Here is a 19,985-nt window from a genome sequence, read left to right as displayed (position 1 = left end):
TGAGCAGCAAGTATGAATACTCTGGGAGCTGAAGCTGCAGACCTGTACACAGGCGATTCATGGCACAAAGTCGTTTTCAGCTGACCGAAGCTGCAGTAAAAATTGGCAGTCTCCTCAGTGATGGAGCAACCATTTTACGATAACACTGTTCACCCCAGTAGTAAAAAGATGGAGCTAGAGAAGGTGCCCTAAACAGTTGCTGCCTCACACCTTAACCCTGGTCAGCATACCATGGGTGACGGTAATCCCACCTTAGTGGTCGGATATCACTTTAGTTTATACTTATATTGAATCGGTGAACTTTCATAACGTTTTATGTATTTTTTGGCTCAATTCTAAATCTCGCCTCCATCTTGAAAACGAAAGTCAAAGAACAAGAAAAAAGAAAAACAAAGAAGATTTTGTTTTGTTGTTGTTTATTTTATTAATGTGTTATATATAAAATGTACCACAAAATTTAATGTGCAAGAAAAGTATCCGTGGTCTTTATAACTACAGAGACACTTGACATAAATATGAAATTATAGGCAGAAATTTAATTCGTCTCTTACGCACTATTCTGTTATATGCAATGCCGTTTTATAAAGATTAGCAACAGAGGTCCCTCAGAAATCGACCAATTGATCAATGAATCAATTAATTAATCAATCAATCTGTTTATATATCATATGCGGGAAGTTAGCAAACGTTTACAAAAAAAAAAAAAAGGGAACCCATATAATAATAATTGGAAGATATAAACAAGAAATAGAGCGTCAGAAAAAATGGTTACTTTTACGTATAAAACTTCTATCAAGCATTTACGTTTTTAATATTATAGATAAAATATTTGAACAAGATGGCTAGATTGTAGTTTTAAAAAATCCACATTTTCCACTTAAATTTCATTAATTCATTGTTTATTAAGTTCAATCATTTTCTACTTTTATTGCTGCTTACTTGCTGCTAAATAAATCTTATTTTCAATAATCCATGTTAGTAACCTTGACTTGCAAGTTAATAAGATAATGTATATTTTTGGAAAAGGTATACAAAAAGTATTTTGAACTAATGATCCTTGTCTGAAGACTTATTTCAACGGTAACATTTCTGAAAATTTAAATGACCAAATGGTAATGTAGATAAAAAATTGTTTAGGTCCTGTACGCATAAATCTTTGAGTTGATTTTAAAAAATCAATAAAATGTATAAATTAACACTGAATGAAGGCAGAAAAACAAATCTTGAAAATAAACTTTGTTCAGACATATAAAGCCAATTCATCACTCCAATAGTACCTTTCTTCAGAAAATAATGTAACGATTTATCGCTTACTTATAAATGTGTATTTGGAAAAATACAATTGCGTTTGAATAAATTAAATACGACTTATTGTCAAAAACAATGTTCTGTAACATGCCTTGATTTTGTTTAGTGTTACTGCTATTGAAGAGAGATTCTCTTATAAACTGGTAAAAAAAGTAACCATTACAATATTTTATGAACAAAGAATACATCAGAGCATTTCACAAGGTAAAATACAATCACATTTATGCTTTTCCAACATATTCATTTTCCTCTTAGCAATAGCTTCACGTGGATTGCAGCTATAAAATTGGAGCAACGTGCAGGGTCAACTCTACTGAATGGAATAATAACATATGCAGTTTCAAACTGAGAGCATCATAAGAAGAACTGCCACCAAAGATATTACAGCCATATCTGCATTCATTGAATTCATCCTATTTGCTAACTGATTCGCTTTCCACTGAGCAACAGCATCATTCGGATTACTTCCATTAAATTGGAGTTTCATACAGGGCTGACTATCCGGAACAACCCGCCAGGCAAAATCCCAAATCTGGTTGCAGAAAGTCGTTGCATCTTTAAACACTTCCGTGAATGGTCTGCATGTACCAGATGTTGGACATTGGTTAGTCCCTGCAAATTAAAAAATTTCAGATGAAACACTTACCGAACAAATTGCGAAACAATTTCATGCAAAACACATAGGTGACAGTCTTTCAATATGGTATGACTGAAAATTAACAAATTTGTAAACTACGACCATATTTAATCAATAATTACAGCAAGGGTATCAAACAAGTTAAGATGAACAAAGTCGCGTACTCTTCAGCTGAAACTATATTTGCAAGAGCAAAAGAAAAACAAAATAAAGAAGATAATAATCTATGCTAAATCTCTTTCCTTGTAGATTTGTTTTTCCTTTTCTAGTTTTTAATAATTGGCTATGACGTAATTGATGAGTGCAATTTAACCAGCACCTAATCCCCTGATTAAACACTGGATTTTCAAATCACAACATCCTGGCCATCCTAAAGCTTGAGATGTATTTTCGAGGGATCTGCATATAACTGTTTCATTATATCTGGAACTATTTAAATGAAAAATGTATATGAAGCCAAATTGTGTATGGTTGAATATGTACCGCCTTTAATCTAATTTAGAATATCGCGAAAGCACTAATATACGTTTCACCTTTTCTATTAAACTCCATTTATTGTGAAATTGAAAGAATGAAACAAACATTTTGAATAAAAATAATCGCAAAGTATCAGGAAACATGTTTATACCACTGGTCCAATTAAATCCTTTGCCCCAATTATTTAAGCACGTATATTCATCTCGACAATCGTTCCACCAATTCAAACACGTGCTGTTGCACATTGGTACGTTCAAGGGACGCTCATTCCGGATTTTCATTGACACCTGAAAAAATAAACAATCCCCACATTAATGTGGTGCAAAACCCCCAGACTTTATGTGGTGTTCAAAAGGTTATTTCCTTTTTTAATAAATAAGTATATCTCCAGCTTGGTCAATATATATAAATATTATAGTACGGCGTCTGATATGTTGTTTAACAAGCAGTCTTGTTCACACAAAAAACTAACAGACAAAAGTGCATCTAAATGATCTCATTTTGATGTAAATCTTCATCATGATCATTGTTCTTTTTGTTATTATTGCCGCTGAAATTCCTGAAATTATTGTTTGTTCTTTCATTGACAGTGACGAACTTAAATGGTGAAGGTTTAAATTGTTCAATAATAATAATAATAATAATAATAATATACTAATGCTTCTAATTATCATTATCATCATGGTATTAATCGTCGTTGTCATTATTGTTTTCGCTCTTGATGCTGTCATTTTGTATCTATATGTTTTTAATATTAACAAATGACTTTGATGGATAAATTATTTGTTGAAATTTTACAATCTCATATAAGTGATTCGAGAACAACTAAAATTGAAATCATAAAAATCATTATACTACTTATAATTTGTTTGTTGAAAATTTTTATAAGGATGCAACATTTCTGGATTAGTAATATTTTTGTGTATTATTATTTTGTGTGAACGTATAAGATACCAGATGAGTTATTTCGATTCTATGGTTATAAACTAAGCAACAAAAAGAGGCAAAACCAACAAAGATTTTTTTATTTTATATAATTAACAATTAAATTTACTTTCAAAATAAAGACGTAACAGGAACTTACAGCATTATAAATTGAATAAAAAAATAATCCTACAAAAGTTCTATTCAAGTCCAAAAGCATCGAATTGTCAGAATGAATGCCATATCTACGAATGCGCTGGTCACAATAGTCCAGAAAACGTTTTATTCCAATGAGCACCTTGTAATTCCAATGAATAGTTCAAACAAATGTTCATCTCGAATGTCTAATTACAACATTAAATACATCTGAAGACTGATGTTGCAACAAGAACTTAAGAAACAAGGTCTAATGTTGGTCCAGCACCACGTTCTTATATAAAAGCAAAATGGTGGAAATACATTTTGCTACTTCTAGTCACATGACTTTCGCAAATTTCCGACATTGTAAAAGAACCTACTTGACATAACCCATTCAATGGAAAATTACTTAACTCCTCTAAGAAACCCACCTGACCGACCTGTCCAATTGGAAACAACTCCAAACTTGTCAACATTTTTACTACTAATAGTATCTTATTAGTAGTAATTTGATCATAGCTATTTATAGATCCCACGCAGTCTTGTAACTATTAAGATCTTAAAATAGAACCTATACACGTACACAAAATTTAGCTAGAGATAGTCACTAAAAATTACAGTCATGAATAAAATTTGCAAAAATTATAGATATACATAACATCAACCAACTTTTGTAAATTATTAAAATACCAGACATATGTGACACATGTGTTGATATAGATAATACTTCACATAATATGACCTGGAAACAGGGAACCATAAGTAGTCCCCAAAATTATCGATGTGTAACAAATGCCAGATCTGTAGCACGTGACCGTTTACATCCTATCAAGTTGTAGAAAACGCAGTCCATTAATACATATTGGAATTATAATACTATGAAGACAATTAAAGTGCGTCACTAAAAAGAATTACTTTTTTTTACAATGTAAATAATGACACCAAGCCATACTCTATTGTGTTCAGCAGTTTTCAGAGAGGTTCTGGAAATATTTAAAGCGTTTAATATGATAGCGACAAAATAAAATAAAATACGACGAACTGAAGGAATCATTAACGTAACAATCTTATAACACACCAAGAAAGCAAGAGAGAAGTATATGTCCATATTGAAGGGTCTGTATTAGCCATGTTGATACCATCGACAGGCTAACATTATTGCCATATAAACTACAAACAATTGATAAAAAATACATTTTGATAATGATATGTTTCTTCACAAAATACGTCTCCGCGAAACATAGAAACGGGATATGATTTAAGAGAAATCATCAAAAAGGCTGGAAAGATAAAGATTGATGGGGAAAATAGTTTTACAAAATGAAAGTTACTGAATACTTTTGAACGGGCTTAACAGAATCCTTCAGAAAAAATGTAAACATATTCCACTACACATGAAGGGTTTAAAGCATGCATGGTGCGTGTGTGTGTGTGTGTGTGTGTGTGACAGACAAACAGAGACATAGACAGAGAGAGAATAAAGTTCTTCCAAGAAGATCAGCAGTAAGCTACAAAATGGTACACAAGATAAACGTGATAAGCCAACTACAATCTATACGATGTCCTAGCAGTGTACTAAATCATATTGAAGAAGAAATAAAAGCTGACTATGTTACAAATAATGAAATATATATTGCAAAGTACTACAAGCTAATCTACCACACTTTGAACAAACTAATGTGAAACGAAAATCACACAGATGTTCATGAAATAAAGGCAATATTTTACCTTTTTCTAATTTTATTCAAAACAGGTATACAGGTCGTGTTATTGCATCAATTTCCCTGGTGTTACGTGTTTAGGTTCTAATAAACAGTAACACAGAAAAAGTGAAAACAACAAGCTTTTTAAAATTTAACAAATAAATTATTTCCCTGGAAATATTCTGTAAAAATAAAAAAGGTGAAGAACTTACGGCTTCAAGAATCAAATCCAAAAATATTCCAAGAATAATCCAAAAATAATCCACGAATTAAATTGCAAAAGTCCTAGTAATAAATGTTCCAATAATTTCAAGTTCGAATCCTGGTGGAAAATCCAGGATGGATGACGATGACGAATGCTGTAGTCTGCACTGTCTTGTCTTTTACAGTTCCTTGTAGAAATATAAATAACGACACTCGGGTGTTGGAAATCCAAATTAAATTTGTAAGCAATGCCTTCCAAAATTTCTGTGTGAGCACTCCTCAAAATATTTCCAGAGAATAAAGAATTAATCCTTTTGAAATCCAATGGATCTCAAGAAAATTATAACTCAAAATCTGGCTACAACAAAATAACTTGACATCAGTGTAAAGAGCCCAAAACAGAGAAATCTCTCTCTCTCTCTATGCATCTCTATTAAAACTAACAAATGCGCAGTATTGGAAAAACCGGAATTGCGAAATCGAAAGGGGGGTCACGTGATCGTATTTACACCAAAAATAACCCTGACCAAAATCATTTTAAAATAAAATAGAACTTGTTTACGAAGGTTGCTACGAATTATGAAACAAGGTCAGGATTCAGATCAACACCTGGTGTTTGAAAAAAAAATGATTCAGGTCAACCGATTTTCTGGAAAAATATCATCTCCAGTGAATAAATTTACATTATAATAGCATATAATAGAATTACAAAAATTAAAACTGACAAACAATTAAATTAAAATAAATATGAATTAAATCAGATATATATATAACACTGGGTAAAACTTTACTATATTGAACTGTGACAACCCTATACTACCTAATTACCTCAGATTTAACCTAGAAAATCCAATTTCAAATTAATACTTTTAATTATGCCAATAATGTACATGTTTTGCCAATTCTAATAAATGGATTACAAATTGAAAAGAAACCAAGTAAAGCACTAGACTACCACCTGCAGTTCCGCTTTCTGCTAATAATATTCCTGATAATATAAAGAAGTTTAAAGAGTTTAAATTTCACTACACTGAAACTCAATTTTTCAAATATAAACTCATTAAAAAGATAAATATACTTTAAAATTGGACAGTAATGATAGTGAGAAGATCAAACTCACAATACGGCCTGAACTTTGGGAAAAATTAACAAAATTGAACAATTATGGTTTATACCTCTGACTTTTGAGTTTCCTACTGGCATTTAAAAACTAATAATTTTACCATAATTATTATCTAAAGAATCATGTTTCATTTGAGATACGAATACAGCTGTCTAAATATCAGTTCAATGTAAAATGTAATATGGAGTCAAATTAAAAAAAACAGCATAGAGGTGAAACAACTTAATTTATGTGCACACATTTCACAATAACACCAAATTATGAGTGTAAGTACCTCAAGGGGACAAACAAATATAGACGAACATAAAACTGTACAAAAATGATTTGAATTGCCAACACCTGATTGTATGTTAGCTGCTTAGAAACATAAATAAAGCCATAGAGCGGATAATATTTAATCTTGGAGAACATTTTGAGTTGGCGAAATAATTCAAGGACAAACAAAGATGAACCAGCTGGCTGTGCTTATTTCTGCCTGCAGGATTGCAACAGACTCACAAACGAGATAACAGCAAGATTGAAAGCACCAGTAGTTCCATTTGCAGATAACCTGAATGTGTACAAACACCAACTGAACATATTTATTTGAAATGGAACATACGAAAAAGAAATGTGTAAAACTGAAAAAGATCTGTAAAAGTGAATATAAAGAAAAGGAATCGAATACTGTACTGGATTTTTGTTGCCTAATTGGGATTGCCTCCAACCGAATTATACACCTCATGTTTAACCAGTGGAAACGTTTTCTATACTGTTACTGTTTGAATATATCAAACAGGTCACTTCGAATCATGTGATATGTACATAATCTAGGCATACGTCATCTTCACTTACACCTTAATGTTTTGTCGACAGAAGTCAGCTGATTGTTATGTATATTTAATTTAATTGTTTGTTTGTTAGATTTAAAATTTGTTATTTCATAAAATGTTGTTGTAATGTAACATTGTATGCTAGACTTGACCTTGTTCAAGATTATTTTAGAAGGTTTTTTTCCGTTAAGTAATGTTGTTTTTTTTTAGAAAATGCTAATTGTGACCTGTAAATAGAGAACTATTTATATATTGTAACTGTGAGGATTTTACCATTCGTACTTTAACATCGAGCAATTTCAAGTTGTATTATGTTGTGACCAGATTGGGCTGAATTTTGTTTTTCTTCAAACTATTCAATTCAGGTGATTATTTTCTCTGGAAATACAAGAGTGCTCCGATTAAATTCCGGGATGAAGACATTCACTGGAATCTATACTGAAGTTAAGTCTGGAATTATATTACTGTGATTCAACAAAAAGACGGTTGACACATCAGCACTCCATAACCTATAACATACACGTAATTGACTGCAGTTTTTGATTTCTTCGGGACTTTTGCTGAATATGTATTCAAGACTTTCAGTTACTACGACTTGCGTCTGAGCTAATTCTTGGATTATTCTGGGATTTAAATCGCAATACCTTAAGTTTTTCCTCATTTTCACCTTGTATTCTATAGAAAATAATTATTTGTTGTGTGTGTGACTTGGATTTTTAACGTAGCTTTAGCAATTTTTCAGTCAAATCGCTACAATGTCTGCAGTGTGACAGTTTCTAGTGATGTATATCACTTGGGCATCATGCCGCAGACATGTAGCATGATGTCCCACCAAGTCACGTTATCCTAACACCAGGCCGACCCGTCCTAACACTAACCTCTTAAAACTGAGCGCCAAGCGAGGCAGCTGTTAGTATCATTTTTGTAAGTCTTTGCTATGACTCGACCGGGGATCGAACCCACGACCTCCCGCATCTTAGGCGGACACTAACCACTAGGCCACCGGAGCGATCTCAATTATTTGTTAAATGTTACAAAGCGTGTTGTCTTTCACTCTTTTCTGTTACTTATTTTAAGAGCATAGACTCGTAGCATAATGCAAAACAGAATATTCCTTTGTCATGACTGATTCAAAGTATCATTGAAAAATTACTCAGTCTGCCTTCCAGTTTAAAATGCATATTAATCTGACTTGCAATTCAAACAGAACATTGTGAACATTAGGAGTCAATTGAAAACATGGTTGATACTAAAAAATAAGCAAAGGATACTTCGCCAAGGAATCTAACAGCACGACGTGTTGTTTGATAAGGTGAGAGTGTATAACGTTTTAGCATCTTGTTTATATGGGCACAACGTGAAGTCGTTCTTGTTTAAAACGTTGATGAGATACTAAGCTTTTACAAAGTAAGCCACTAGATATCATGAAAATGAACAAAACTAAAGAACAACAGGACAAGACTTTGTGTATATACATCCCAATATCAAAACTCCTTTAACCTTTAACTTTTTTCAAGTAATAAAAATGGTAGCTTTCCCTGCAATTCAACATCGAATGAAGCAAAAGCGATAATATACTCTATTTATCATGCATTCCGTTTAAATCTGTTTGTAGCATTGCACACAACATGTTTCTGAAGACATCGAGAAGTTAATAGTTTCTCCATGAAACATCGATAATAAAGAAGCCGTAGAGCTAATTATTCCATTTTCTCTACGTCACTCGACTATTGAAAAAAGCATCGACGACCAGAAAATAGTGTTAACACTGTACAAACAACGGTAACGTACACATTGGTAAAATGTTTTAACTTTTGGGGCTATTAAATAACATACACTTGCTCACAAATATCGACTGAAACAAAAACGCACATCAAAACAATTTGGCACACACAGATAAGCTCTTCTCTTTTCTGTGGGCAGCATCGTGCTCTATTGTTATTCCAATAGGCCACCATCAATAATGGATATTGATTTTTACCTAACAAAGTTGTTACAAAGAAATAACCTTGAATCTAAACAATAAATCCTCACCTCTGGGAAAAATCAAGGTTACTTTTCAGTTTTGAAGAAAACCAAACACAAATCGTGCAGCATCTCTGAAGGAGAATGCGAGTCTTATGATAGTAACACCTTAAACGGTGAAATCTTCGTATAGCACAATATGTACAGAGTCGAATAACCGGTTATCACTAGAAAGTCTAAGCTGTCCCTTTCCTATATACAAATGAGTGGAAGGACACAAAGTGCTCCGTCAGCTGAGGCGAAGTTCGTCTTGAGTGCAACATCATTAAATCCTGTGCTGCATGTAGATAATGATATATATATATGTCAGGTTGCAAACAAATCATCAGGTACTGAATATTTAACAGAGTGATACCGAAAGAGCAAACAAAATCTCAGATCCAAAGAACCAGATTGATGAATAAACGAGAACAGATAGAAGAATAGACGAGAACAGATAGATGAATAGACGAGAAAAGATAGATGAATAGACGAGAACAGATAAATGAATAGATGAGGACATCATTTCTTTAGATGCACATAAATTGCTAACACATAGAGTCTGAACCTTATGTAAAGCCATACATAACTTGCAAACAGTAATTGAAATCAGAAACATGATATATATTTTTTTTCAATATTTACAACAAACTTAAGATAGGATATGCATTAAGTCCGATAATCACAGAGCAATTTCTAATTACAGTTCAGACAGTTATAGAGGAATTAGACCACCATCCAAGACACTAACACTACCGACTTTCACAAAATGTTTGTTACTAACAATAATACTCTCTAAGAGATGGAAAAGAAAAATGATTTAACAAATAACAAAAAGAAACAGATGAGAACACAAATATAAAAACGAATATTACAAAAAACACAACAAGATCTATTATTAACAATTCAATTTAAGTGAGAAGATCAAAATGATAAAAGATGTTACATTTGCCGAATTTCTTTACTAATATCAACTTGGTGTAATATAGTACTGAATAAACAGAAACAATGATGAAACGTCTGAAAAAATGTTACCGGATTTTATCTCATTTTTATAATTGTTATGTATAGTTGTAAATTGTACAGAATATCTTCAAATACACATTGCACACGTGACAGGAGTCTGTTAAGAGCATAGTACTACATGGGATCAATAAATAGATACTTACGTATGTGTTGACAATTATTAATAATAATCTTAATAATAACACCTAATGACCATTGGCTTAATTTCTCGTTGACTGGTGGAGTTTCGGCGTTTCTAGAAGTACTCAGTAACTTCCCATCGGTTGGGCTAGGTCACATGAATAGGCCAGTTGGACGCAAAATTAATAGTAAGTTCCATCACGTGTGGTCTATTGCGAAATATAGTCGCTATAGACGATGTATATAAACAGAGAACTAAGCAATCAGTTTCGTTCTGATGTTGGAGTAATTCACATTTTTTGTGTTCCTGTTGTAAGTCTGCACGCATGATTTATGTTGTACTTAGATATTATTCGAGAGGGAAAAAAATGTTTGAACAGTTCAGTGGAAATAAAAAGTGCTCATTGTTTGGACGATAATATTAGTCTGAAATTGTTATAACTTATTCGAAGGAATAAAGTACAACGCCATCTTGACAACGTCACGGTTCTTGGAGGACCAGTATATTTAAGATTTTTAAATTTATAAGGAACTTTTCATTTATATACGACTTTTCATAGACTCTTATAAGGATTAGCTTTGATTCACTTCATAATACCGTTTGCTCTCACAGATTTCATTTATAACTTGGATGATTAAATTGTTTGTTAAGTTTAACAAAACTTGTTGGGTTTTTTTCTTTCTTGTACTTGTATTTTGACCACAGATTCGTAGCACTTAGAGATAAGCAACGAACTTTTTGCCTACTTGTTCTTTACAGTGTAAAAGAAATACGTAAATAAAATTTTATTAATTTAAACGAAAAACAAAATATCATCACCTATTCATACAGGATATAAAATAAAAGCTTATAGTAGTATCATAGTTTGTTAGTTATGAATGCAACAATAGATAAGCATTAGCTAACCTTAATTCATACACAGGAAACAACTATCTATCAAATATCAATTACAGAGAAAAAGCACGGTTCAGTGAATGAAAACAGAACAAAGACACTTGGTTGCTTTGATAAAAACTGTAGAGTTTTATAACACAGTCTTTAGACAACCTATATAACGTATTTGCTCTATATGCACCAACAAAACCAGAAAAATTGTTAAACGTGAAAATCCAAAACAACCCAAATTAATGGTCAAACAGAATTCATGTACATATTGGGTGTCAATATTCATTTTTCTTACAAGTTCATCTATACAGACATGGAGAATGCATGTGGACGAAGCACATTAATTCTTTATTTAGCACACTTAATGGCAATGCATAACCCATAAAAAGCAGGGCAAGATACCAAAAAGAGCTAAGACATCAGTGTATTGTATAGGATCCAAGAAGCATTACTCTCTGGAAACTTAACAGACAGCAATTACAAAGCGGAATCCGAATATCATAGTTTCTTCGTTCGATGTGAAGGTAAAAAGAGATGCTATCAATTTGATTATAAACACGGGCAGAATGCATATCAAAAGCATCACCATATCTGACAGACGTTATGACCTTTACAAGCTGAATGATTACAATATCTTCAGCACTTGAACAAGTATTTACGCTACTTATCTCGTGTATGACAAATAGGCTTTGACAAGGTATTAAGAATAATAAATTTAGAATGGTATGATCATATCAGGAAAATACTGGTCCTCAAGATATCCAGTGGTTTGTGTATGGAAAAAGTTTAGAACACAACTTGACTTTCACATGCTAACAGATCATTGTCCACTGTATCAGTTATCTCTTCCACAGAACTTTTGATTTAACATTTCACTCGCAATTGCCTCTGAATAGTATCCGGTGGATGTCACAAATGTAAACTGGAAAACATTTGTTTTGCAGTATGATGCTGTGTCTTAGAAATTAAATATCCAATCGCTAAATAATAAATAAAAAACTGTATTGTAAAGTTTAAGACTACCTCACTGTCGACAGAACAGATTTCATGCTGTCTCTCAGGCTTTGGTTATACCACGGGTTTTCAGTTCATACAGTAGTTTATAGAAACAATCATTCAATGACAATATGCGTTATTACAATGACAATCATTGCATCTGACTTGGTTTGAGAAATAAACATGATAACAAATTGTCAATCATTATAGCATTTGTTTTAAAACTTTATTTTCGTCTTTAATGTTCCGGAATAACGGATTGACTTTTACCCACAAAACGTTTTTACTGCATACGTCCTTTATTTCCAGATGAATGTTTAAAGAATCAGTATCAATCATTGACAGTCTCATTTATCGTTTTTTCTTTCAAAGCTATTCACATATTATTATGAGTAAAGGTCTTTCCTCAAATATTTACACCCCATATTTGTAAACTGTTTCAATTTTTTAAAAATATTTAATGTCTTAAATGTTTAGTCAGCTGTTCTATCAAATGATCCATACAAATATAGCTATCTATAAACTAATTGTAATTTCACTGTTATATCTTTTCATATTTTTTATCCTGATTAGTATAGATTTGAAATATTTCCGAGAAATATTAACACAAAATGAAAACATAAATCGTCTGCAAGTACAATAGAATCCACAGTATTTATATAGTCTTGACTAAATCGAGAATTTATTTATATTTATTTCACCAAATCTGCAACTACATTGTGGCATTTCTAATTTCATCACAGAGTCTATTGTAAGCTATTTACTTAGTGAAATGATTCCATGCAGCAGCCCGAAAATATTCGTATAATTCATACCACTTATTAATGCAAAAAATATTTTTCAAAACAAAAAGGCATTACATTCATTGAAAATTCTAGTAGAGAACACTATGTACATTGGTCTAATGATTTTCAATTTGATTTCTAACGTTCTCGTCTACAAAACATGTGTTCCGTGGGAAAATTGTATCTCTATAAAAATCTTTTTTTATATAAAATTACTGATCTAGCAATTTTATAGAATCCCTGTACGAAAGTGCAATGCACTAAAACATAATGTGATCGTGTGGTATTTTAATTTTGATTTTAATGCTTTCTTATCCCATACAAGATTTTAAGTTGCAAACAAATCATTGGTCATCATCGGTCATTTCCGAACTACTCTTCTTTTATTGTCGTTGTTACTAGCACTTACTTTTTGAATCCATGGACCAGTATTTGGAGAACATTCATAGAAACACAAGTCTTGAAGAAATCTCGTCTTGCATTTATTAGACATCGTGTGATTTGGACAATGGTTCCAGTTGAAATTCAGCCAGGTGCTTTTATTGTGAAATGTTACTGTGGAATTGGAGTTGCAACAGGCCCTGCTTCTCCATGGTACACACTGATATATATAGATATATGAGAATGTAATATAATATATATATATATATATATATATATATATATATATATATATATATATATATATATATATATATATATATATGAAATAAAGTTTAGATACTGTTTATTGTCCTTTGTTATTATTTCAATTAACAAATATGTTACTCAGAATTGTAAGCATTTAAAACGAAATGAAATGTATTTTTTTAATTAAAGCCCTTATATTTGTTAATTGCGTTTAAAGCGAACATATGTTTATTTTTTTATGATTATCTATTAAGTTGTATTGAAAATTAATTGCGTTTTATAATTTATGTTTTGATATCATCGTGTGTGTAGTATTCGGTTCCATAAATATAAGATCGATAAGTGTTCTGCGTTTATAGAGGTGTTTTTTTGTTTTCGTTGAGCGCACACCTTTTATTGCGTAAATGTGTGATTATACAGTCAAATACAAAAGTAATATTGATTACAAATATTTTACACACGTTTCAGCTCCTTCCCAATGATTGCCTCCGATCCGGTCCATTCTGGTGATTCTATCCACCGCTGTTTCTAGCTTTTTATTTTTTGCATTAATTGTTAAATAAATTTGAGAAATGTCAAGGTGTATCTTTTCATTTATCATTCTTTGATCACGCTGATGAGCTAGCCACATAAATGGGCGGAGCTCAGTAATATACACAAATAACAGATACATATATCTAATATTTGAAACATCAAAAACTGCTATCTAAAAAGGTCGGTGTAATTATCCAAGGAAAATCAACGAACCATTGGATTATTTCGATGTCGATTAATAATTAATTTTTAAATGCAGCAGAATAACATAACATACTGTCGCTGTTGTCGAAAATATATTTCTATAAATAATATTTGAATGAAAATTAGTGAAGCGTGGAAGAATAGTACTAAAAGGGAAGCAGTAGCCAATCATGAACATTTCGAGAACATTTAAATAATTAGGTACACTAATGCTTTCTTGCATTTTTTTACAACTTCTTACGTCTCATCTGAACGTTTTGAAATTAAAGTTCACAAGTTTTGTTTTCGAGAAACAATGTTCACAGCCACGTTTATTTTCGACAAACAATGTTTGGCAAGATATAAACAACCTTCCATCCGTCAATCCCATTTTTGAAGTTGAATGGCTTCAGCGCATACATATCCAGGTAAACACATTTTAATGTGTGTGTGTGTGTGTGTGTGTGTGTGTGTAGCTTTAACAATGTTAACTGTCATATAACTACAATGTACGCAGCGTGGCAGTTTATACTGATGTCTAGCACTTGGGTATCATGCCGCAGACATGTAGCATGATGTCCCACCCATTCACATTATCCTGACACCAGGCCGTCCAGTCCTAACTATGACCTCTCATAATGCTGGTCGCCTAGAAAGGCAGCTGTTAGTATCATTTTTAAAAGTCTTTTGAATGACTCAGCTGGGGTTCGAAACCGCGACCTCCCGCATTTGAGGCGGATGCTCTAACCACTAGGCTCACATTATAATAATCAAACTACTATATAACTGATTTGGGGACAAACATTATCAGACATGAAAACAAATTATTGGTGAATCTTAAATAAATCCAGTGATGACGATAGCAATAACAATAAGAGCAACAACAACAATAGTGGCAGCAACAACAATAACAATAACAACAACAACAACAACAACAATAATAATAATAATAATAATTACTGTAAACAAAAAACAACATTTATAAAATAATTGATTTTTACCTCCCCAAAGAGTTCGGGTTCTGGTCCGGGAATCTTTTTGTGGTATACGGCATCTGGGCAGTAATTGAGGTAGTCAGACGCATCTTTGGCCACTGTTAATCTAATTACATTAAATGTAAATGATACTAGATATAGGGATTTTTCGTCCATTATGAACTCAATCCACTACTGTGTTTACCGAAAGCAGTTGAATTTTGTAGTCACCTCTGTCTAACTCTTATCTATGCTCGTTGTAAACATTCGCTTGCTAGTTGTTTGATTGGTTCATGTTAACGGCAAATTTAACACATTACTGTCGCCGTAATGAGAGTTGTTGCTCTTTTAAACTTTCTAAGGACACACCAAGTTAGCCGACCCAGGCTGGGCTGAACGGGTATTAAAACCGCGAGTCAAGCGTACTCCCAACTGAGCTACCGCTGCTCCTTGATATGCAAATATTCGAGAGCAAAGGAATGTTTATCAGTAAAACGTATCTTGAACCAAAGAAATATATGTCTGTGATATTAAATAAAAGTAGATTCTACCCTATACGGTAAGTCTCCTTTAGAGAAAACGTGTTAATCAAATCATATCGATATGACTAATAAAATCGTTGAAGATATATTAAAAATCACACACACACACACACACACACACACACACACACACACAAACACACACATATACACACACAAATCATGTTACTTTGCCAAAAGAACACAGTTGAGTCGGTCTGGTATCATTTTTAAATTGGTCACTGCGTCATCATTATCATTATTGTTATTATCATTGTATATGGAAAGCAGGGTTCGTGAAACAATTGGTTCTTATATCTCCAAAGATATAGTTCCGGATCGGTGGGTTGTTTTGTGTCATATCCGAGCATTAAAGTTATGTAGTCGGACACTTCTTATTCAGTTAAAGCAAATGTAAATGAAACTAAATACCGATTTATCGTCGCCATTCTACACTTACAGGTATATAGCGTCTAAATCAATCATGGTTTGGTTTTGATTTGGAGTTTTACGGTATAGTAATACAAGTAGATTATTTAGTGTCAAATCAATCAGAATAAAGTGCTTAGTCGATGTGCGCACTTCGGTAAACGACCCGGGCTGTTCCAAAGTATAAGATTCGAACCCTGGCCCATTCGGTCACGAGTCTGGCACGCTAACCACTGCGCGATGACGGCTTCTGTCTCCACATGTCGCCTTTTGCGACATGAGGAAAAGCGCATATAGCAAGAGTGCCAGTCTCGTGACCGAAAAGATGCGCAAGTTCAGTCCTCTAAAGGTGTTTACAGTGGGTACTATACATGTCCGAAATAGATAAGGCAAGTAACCGAGTGCATGTGTCTTAACTAGCCAATGTTCCGATGTGATAACCCTATCTACATCTTCGCGGATCGAATAGATATTTTTAGTGCTTTGTCCTATCGACATATATTGGACTTCATGAGTTGCCTCCCTCAGTATATAAGAATTGTTCATTGAATATCAAAATTAGATTAGTCAAATCGTATTGCTGCACTATGTATTGTGCTCCTCTGTGGACAAATTCTACTGAATGTATCAAAAGAAACTAGTTATTGGTTATAATAATAGTCTTCGTTTTCTATTAGGTCTTCCTAGGTGGAACAGTGCCTCCAACATGTTTGTAAATTATAATGTATTCAGTTTTGATGAAGTAATGAGAAAGTATGTTTTCTCAATGATGACAAGAATATTTATTAGTAAGAACTGTATATTGAAATCTCTTTGGAACTATGACATTCATTTCAATTCTCATATAATTATTAGATAGAACCAATTACTCTTTAAATGTGACATTTAATTTCATTCTTAACAATGCATGGCACAATTAATTGTTGTAGATGTTGTTGTTGTTGTTGTTGTAGGGTTTAACGCCATTTTTCAGCACAAGATAGGCTATACATGGCGGCCAGTATTAATGGTGGAGGAAGAACCCCGGGAAAACCCCGGAAAGAACCACCGACCCACGAGAAGCTACCGGAAAGCTTTCTCACATATCCACATTGAACGAGCCCGAGACTCGAACCCACGCAGACAGAGGTGAGATGGCAGCGATCCGTGACGGAAAACGCTTTAGACCACTCGGCCACTCGGGGCCCCCTGTTGTAGATGTATCTGTATACTTGTATGTCTGATATATCTGTTCTTTTATGTTTACAATGTTTTTACTTTATATTTTAATTTAGATGTATGGACTTTGTAGTCTGCAATAAAGAATTCTTATCTTGTCTTATAATGTCAACTAACCGATAACGTGTAACAGCGGTGCATTGTACATCGGCCGAAAAGAGTGGAGACAATTGACTTAAAAAGGATGCTTTGTACGTTTAACATCGAAAGTATGACTATATACCAGATGGAAGCCATAACGAAAATTTTGGAATGAAATATATTTGTACAAACACGGACCGGCGTTGGAAAATTGCTTATTTATCAGTCCAATCAAACTGTGCGCTCCCATTGCTTCGATCATGTAGGAACAGTGTTCAAATTTAAATAACTTAATTTGGATGAAATTCACAGACACAAAGCACGGAAGTATCTGCTCGATACACCAACGTGTAGATAGGGTTATCATATCGGAACCTGGCTATCGAAGATGGGGTGGATGCGACCTTTTGTCAATAAAGTGTATCTTGAACAATGTAAATATATGTGTGTGTGTGTGTGTGTGTGTGAGAGAGAGAGAGAGAGAGAGAGAGAGAGAGACAGATTAGGATTTTTAACGTAACTTGTAACAATTTTTTTCAGTCATATCGCTACCATGTCTGCAGTGTGTCAGTTTATAGTGATGTCTAGCACTGGGGCATCATGCCGCAGACATTTAACATGATGTCCCACCCAGTCACATTATCCTGGCAACAGGCCGACCAGTCCTAACACTAACCTCTTAATGCTGAGTGCCTAGCGAGGCAGCTGTTAGCACTATTTTTGTGTGGGTTCGAACCCACGACCTACGGGAGCGGTCACAATGTAAATATTGTTATTCGATTAAATAAAATTGGAAAGAAAAAAAAAACACCCAACGTTCCTTTTCAGGACCACCCACATCTCTCGGAAAGAGATAGTATTCATTTTGCCACAATCAGTTAATACACAAAATCTTTTGTTATTGCCCCATGATGGACGTGTGTGAGAGCGTGAGTGTTAAGTCCTATTCTAATGAACTTAAAATCAAGAGACAGTTACGTTTTCTCTCTGGTCTATTCTGGTACAAATTTCACAATCCAATTTACAAAACAATACTTTAAAAAGTTGATAGACGCCTGTGTCTTTTTTCAATCTCTCTGTTTTTAGAATTTCTTTACTTTCACAGGTTTTTGCTCCTCTTCTTCGTCACTTTCTCCTTCTCTTCTTTTCTTCTCTTTTTTCTCTTTCTGGACGTGTCTGGGTTCTTCCTTTTGGTAGGAAGCCTTTTATTCCTGTTCCTAACCCCTCTCTTCGTCTTGTTCCTGTTGTTTTTAGGGCATTGTGAAGACCAATGTCCGTTCTTTTGACAGTGATAACAGGTATCTTGACTTTTGCCTCTTCTCACATCTGTCTTGCTTTTTTGACAGTCTGGACACTCTGTAGCCCAATGCCCATTCTTCTTACAGATAGAGCAAGTATATTGACCTTTATCTCGAAAGGAGGGGGAGATGTCCGTCGGCTTGTCTGAAGAAAACTTTCTTATGACACCTTGCAAAGCTCTGATCAGAGGTTCGATCTGTGTTGGCACTTCTATCGTTCTGGTCGGTTTAAGAGTGAAATTATTACTAGGAGGGAAGACATTGACCCTTTATATAGGGAAGATCCTGGTTTGACATGGATATAGGGACCGATGGCATTTAAAATGCAGTAGCATAACTTTTCGATCATATCATTTCGTGGAAAAAGCAGAAGAAAGCAAGACGCAGAAACCTGATTTATCGCCTCGTACAGTAGCTGAAATCTTGGCTCAAATTCATGCCAGTGACTCTGAAGATGAGATGAGTGAGCCGAAATCCAGACCCAGAGAGTCTACACCCGAACAAAGTTCACCAGTAAACCCTGAAAAGTACTATCACATTGGAGAGACGGAAAAACGCTCCTCTAGAAAATTTAGAACTACGGCTTACACGTACACGGTGAAGTTTAAAGATTTCAAGTCAAAAGCACCGTTGGTAAAAAGCAGAGGGGTTCATCGACGAAGTGTCGGATTTATTTTTAAGCACACTGAAACGACAATGTGAAGCCAAAGAAGACGATCGCTTGAGACCCTGTCTGAACGAAGGACCAGAAAGGATGCATTGCCCAGCTTGTATGCGCACTTTTGACAGTCCAACCTGTTACCAACAACATCTAAAGACGCAAGGTTCACAAAAAAGTGCTTGGCAACTGCTCAGAGTGTTCCCTACTTGTTGACAAGGCATACGTCCCAATAGTGCCAAGTTAAACGTATGCTCAGGAAAGAAACGATGTCACATTTGTCAAAATCTTCGTGGTCTTGGAACACGAATGCTAC

General features: G+C 33.8%; 1 protein-coding gene across 1 annotated transcript; it reads right to left on the bottom strand.

Annotated features, from left to right (window-relative positions):
• Positions 1–422: 422 nt before the first annotated feature.
• On the bottom strand, positions 423–15,889 carry LOC149798297 (folate receptor alpha-like). The gene is made up of 4 exons (XM_089960573.1): positions 15,492–15,889; positions 13,553–13,744; positions 2,574–2,709; positions 423–1,920 (listed from the first exon to the last, which is right to left on the bottom strand). The coding sequence occupies exons 1-4, from the start codon at positions 15,639–15,641 to the stop codon at positions 1,649–1,651; spliced, it is 750 nt and encodes a 249-aa protein (XP_089816699.1). The 5' UTR covers positions 15,642–15,889; the 3' UTR covers positions 423–1,648.
• Positions 15,890–19,985: the final 4,096 nt, after the last annotated feature.

Source organism: Sinohyriopsis cumingii, chromosome 6 (assembly GCF_028554795.1).
Source record: "Sinohyriopsis cumingii isolate HCF-2022 chromosome 6, ASM2855479v2, whole genome shotgun sequence".
In the NCBI taxonomy this organism is placed as follows: domain Eukaryota; kingdom Metazoa; phylum Mollusca; class Bivalvia; order Unionida; family Unionidae; genus Sinohyriopsis; species Sinohyriopsis cumingii.
This window is presented reverse-complemented; position numbering and strand designations above follow the sequence as displayed.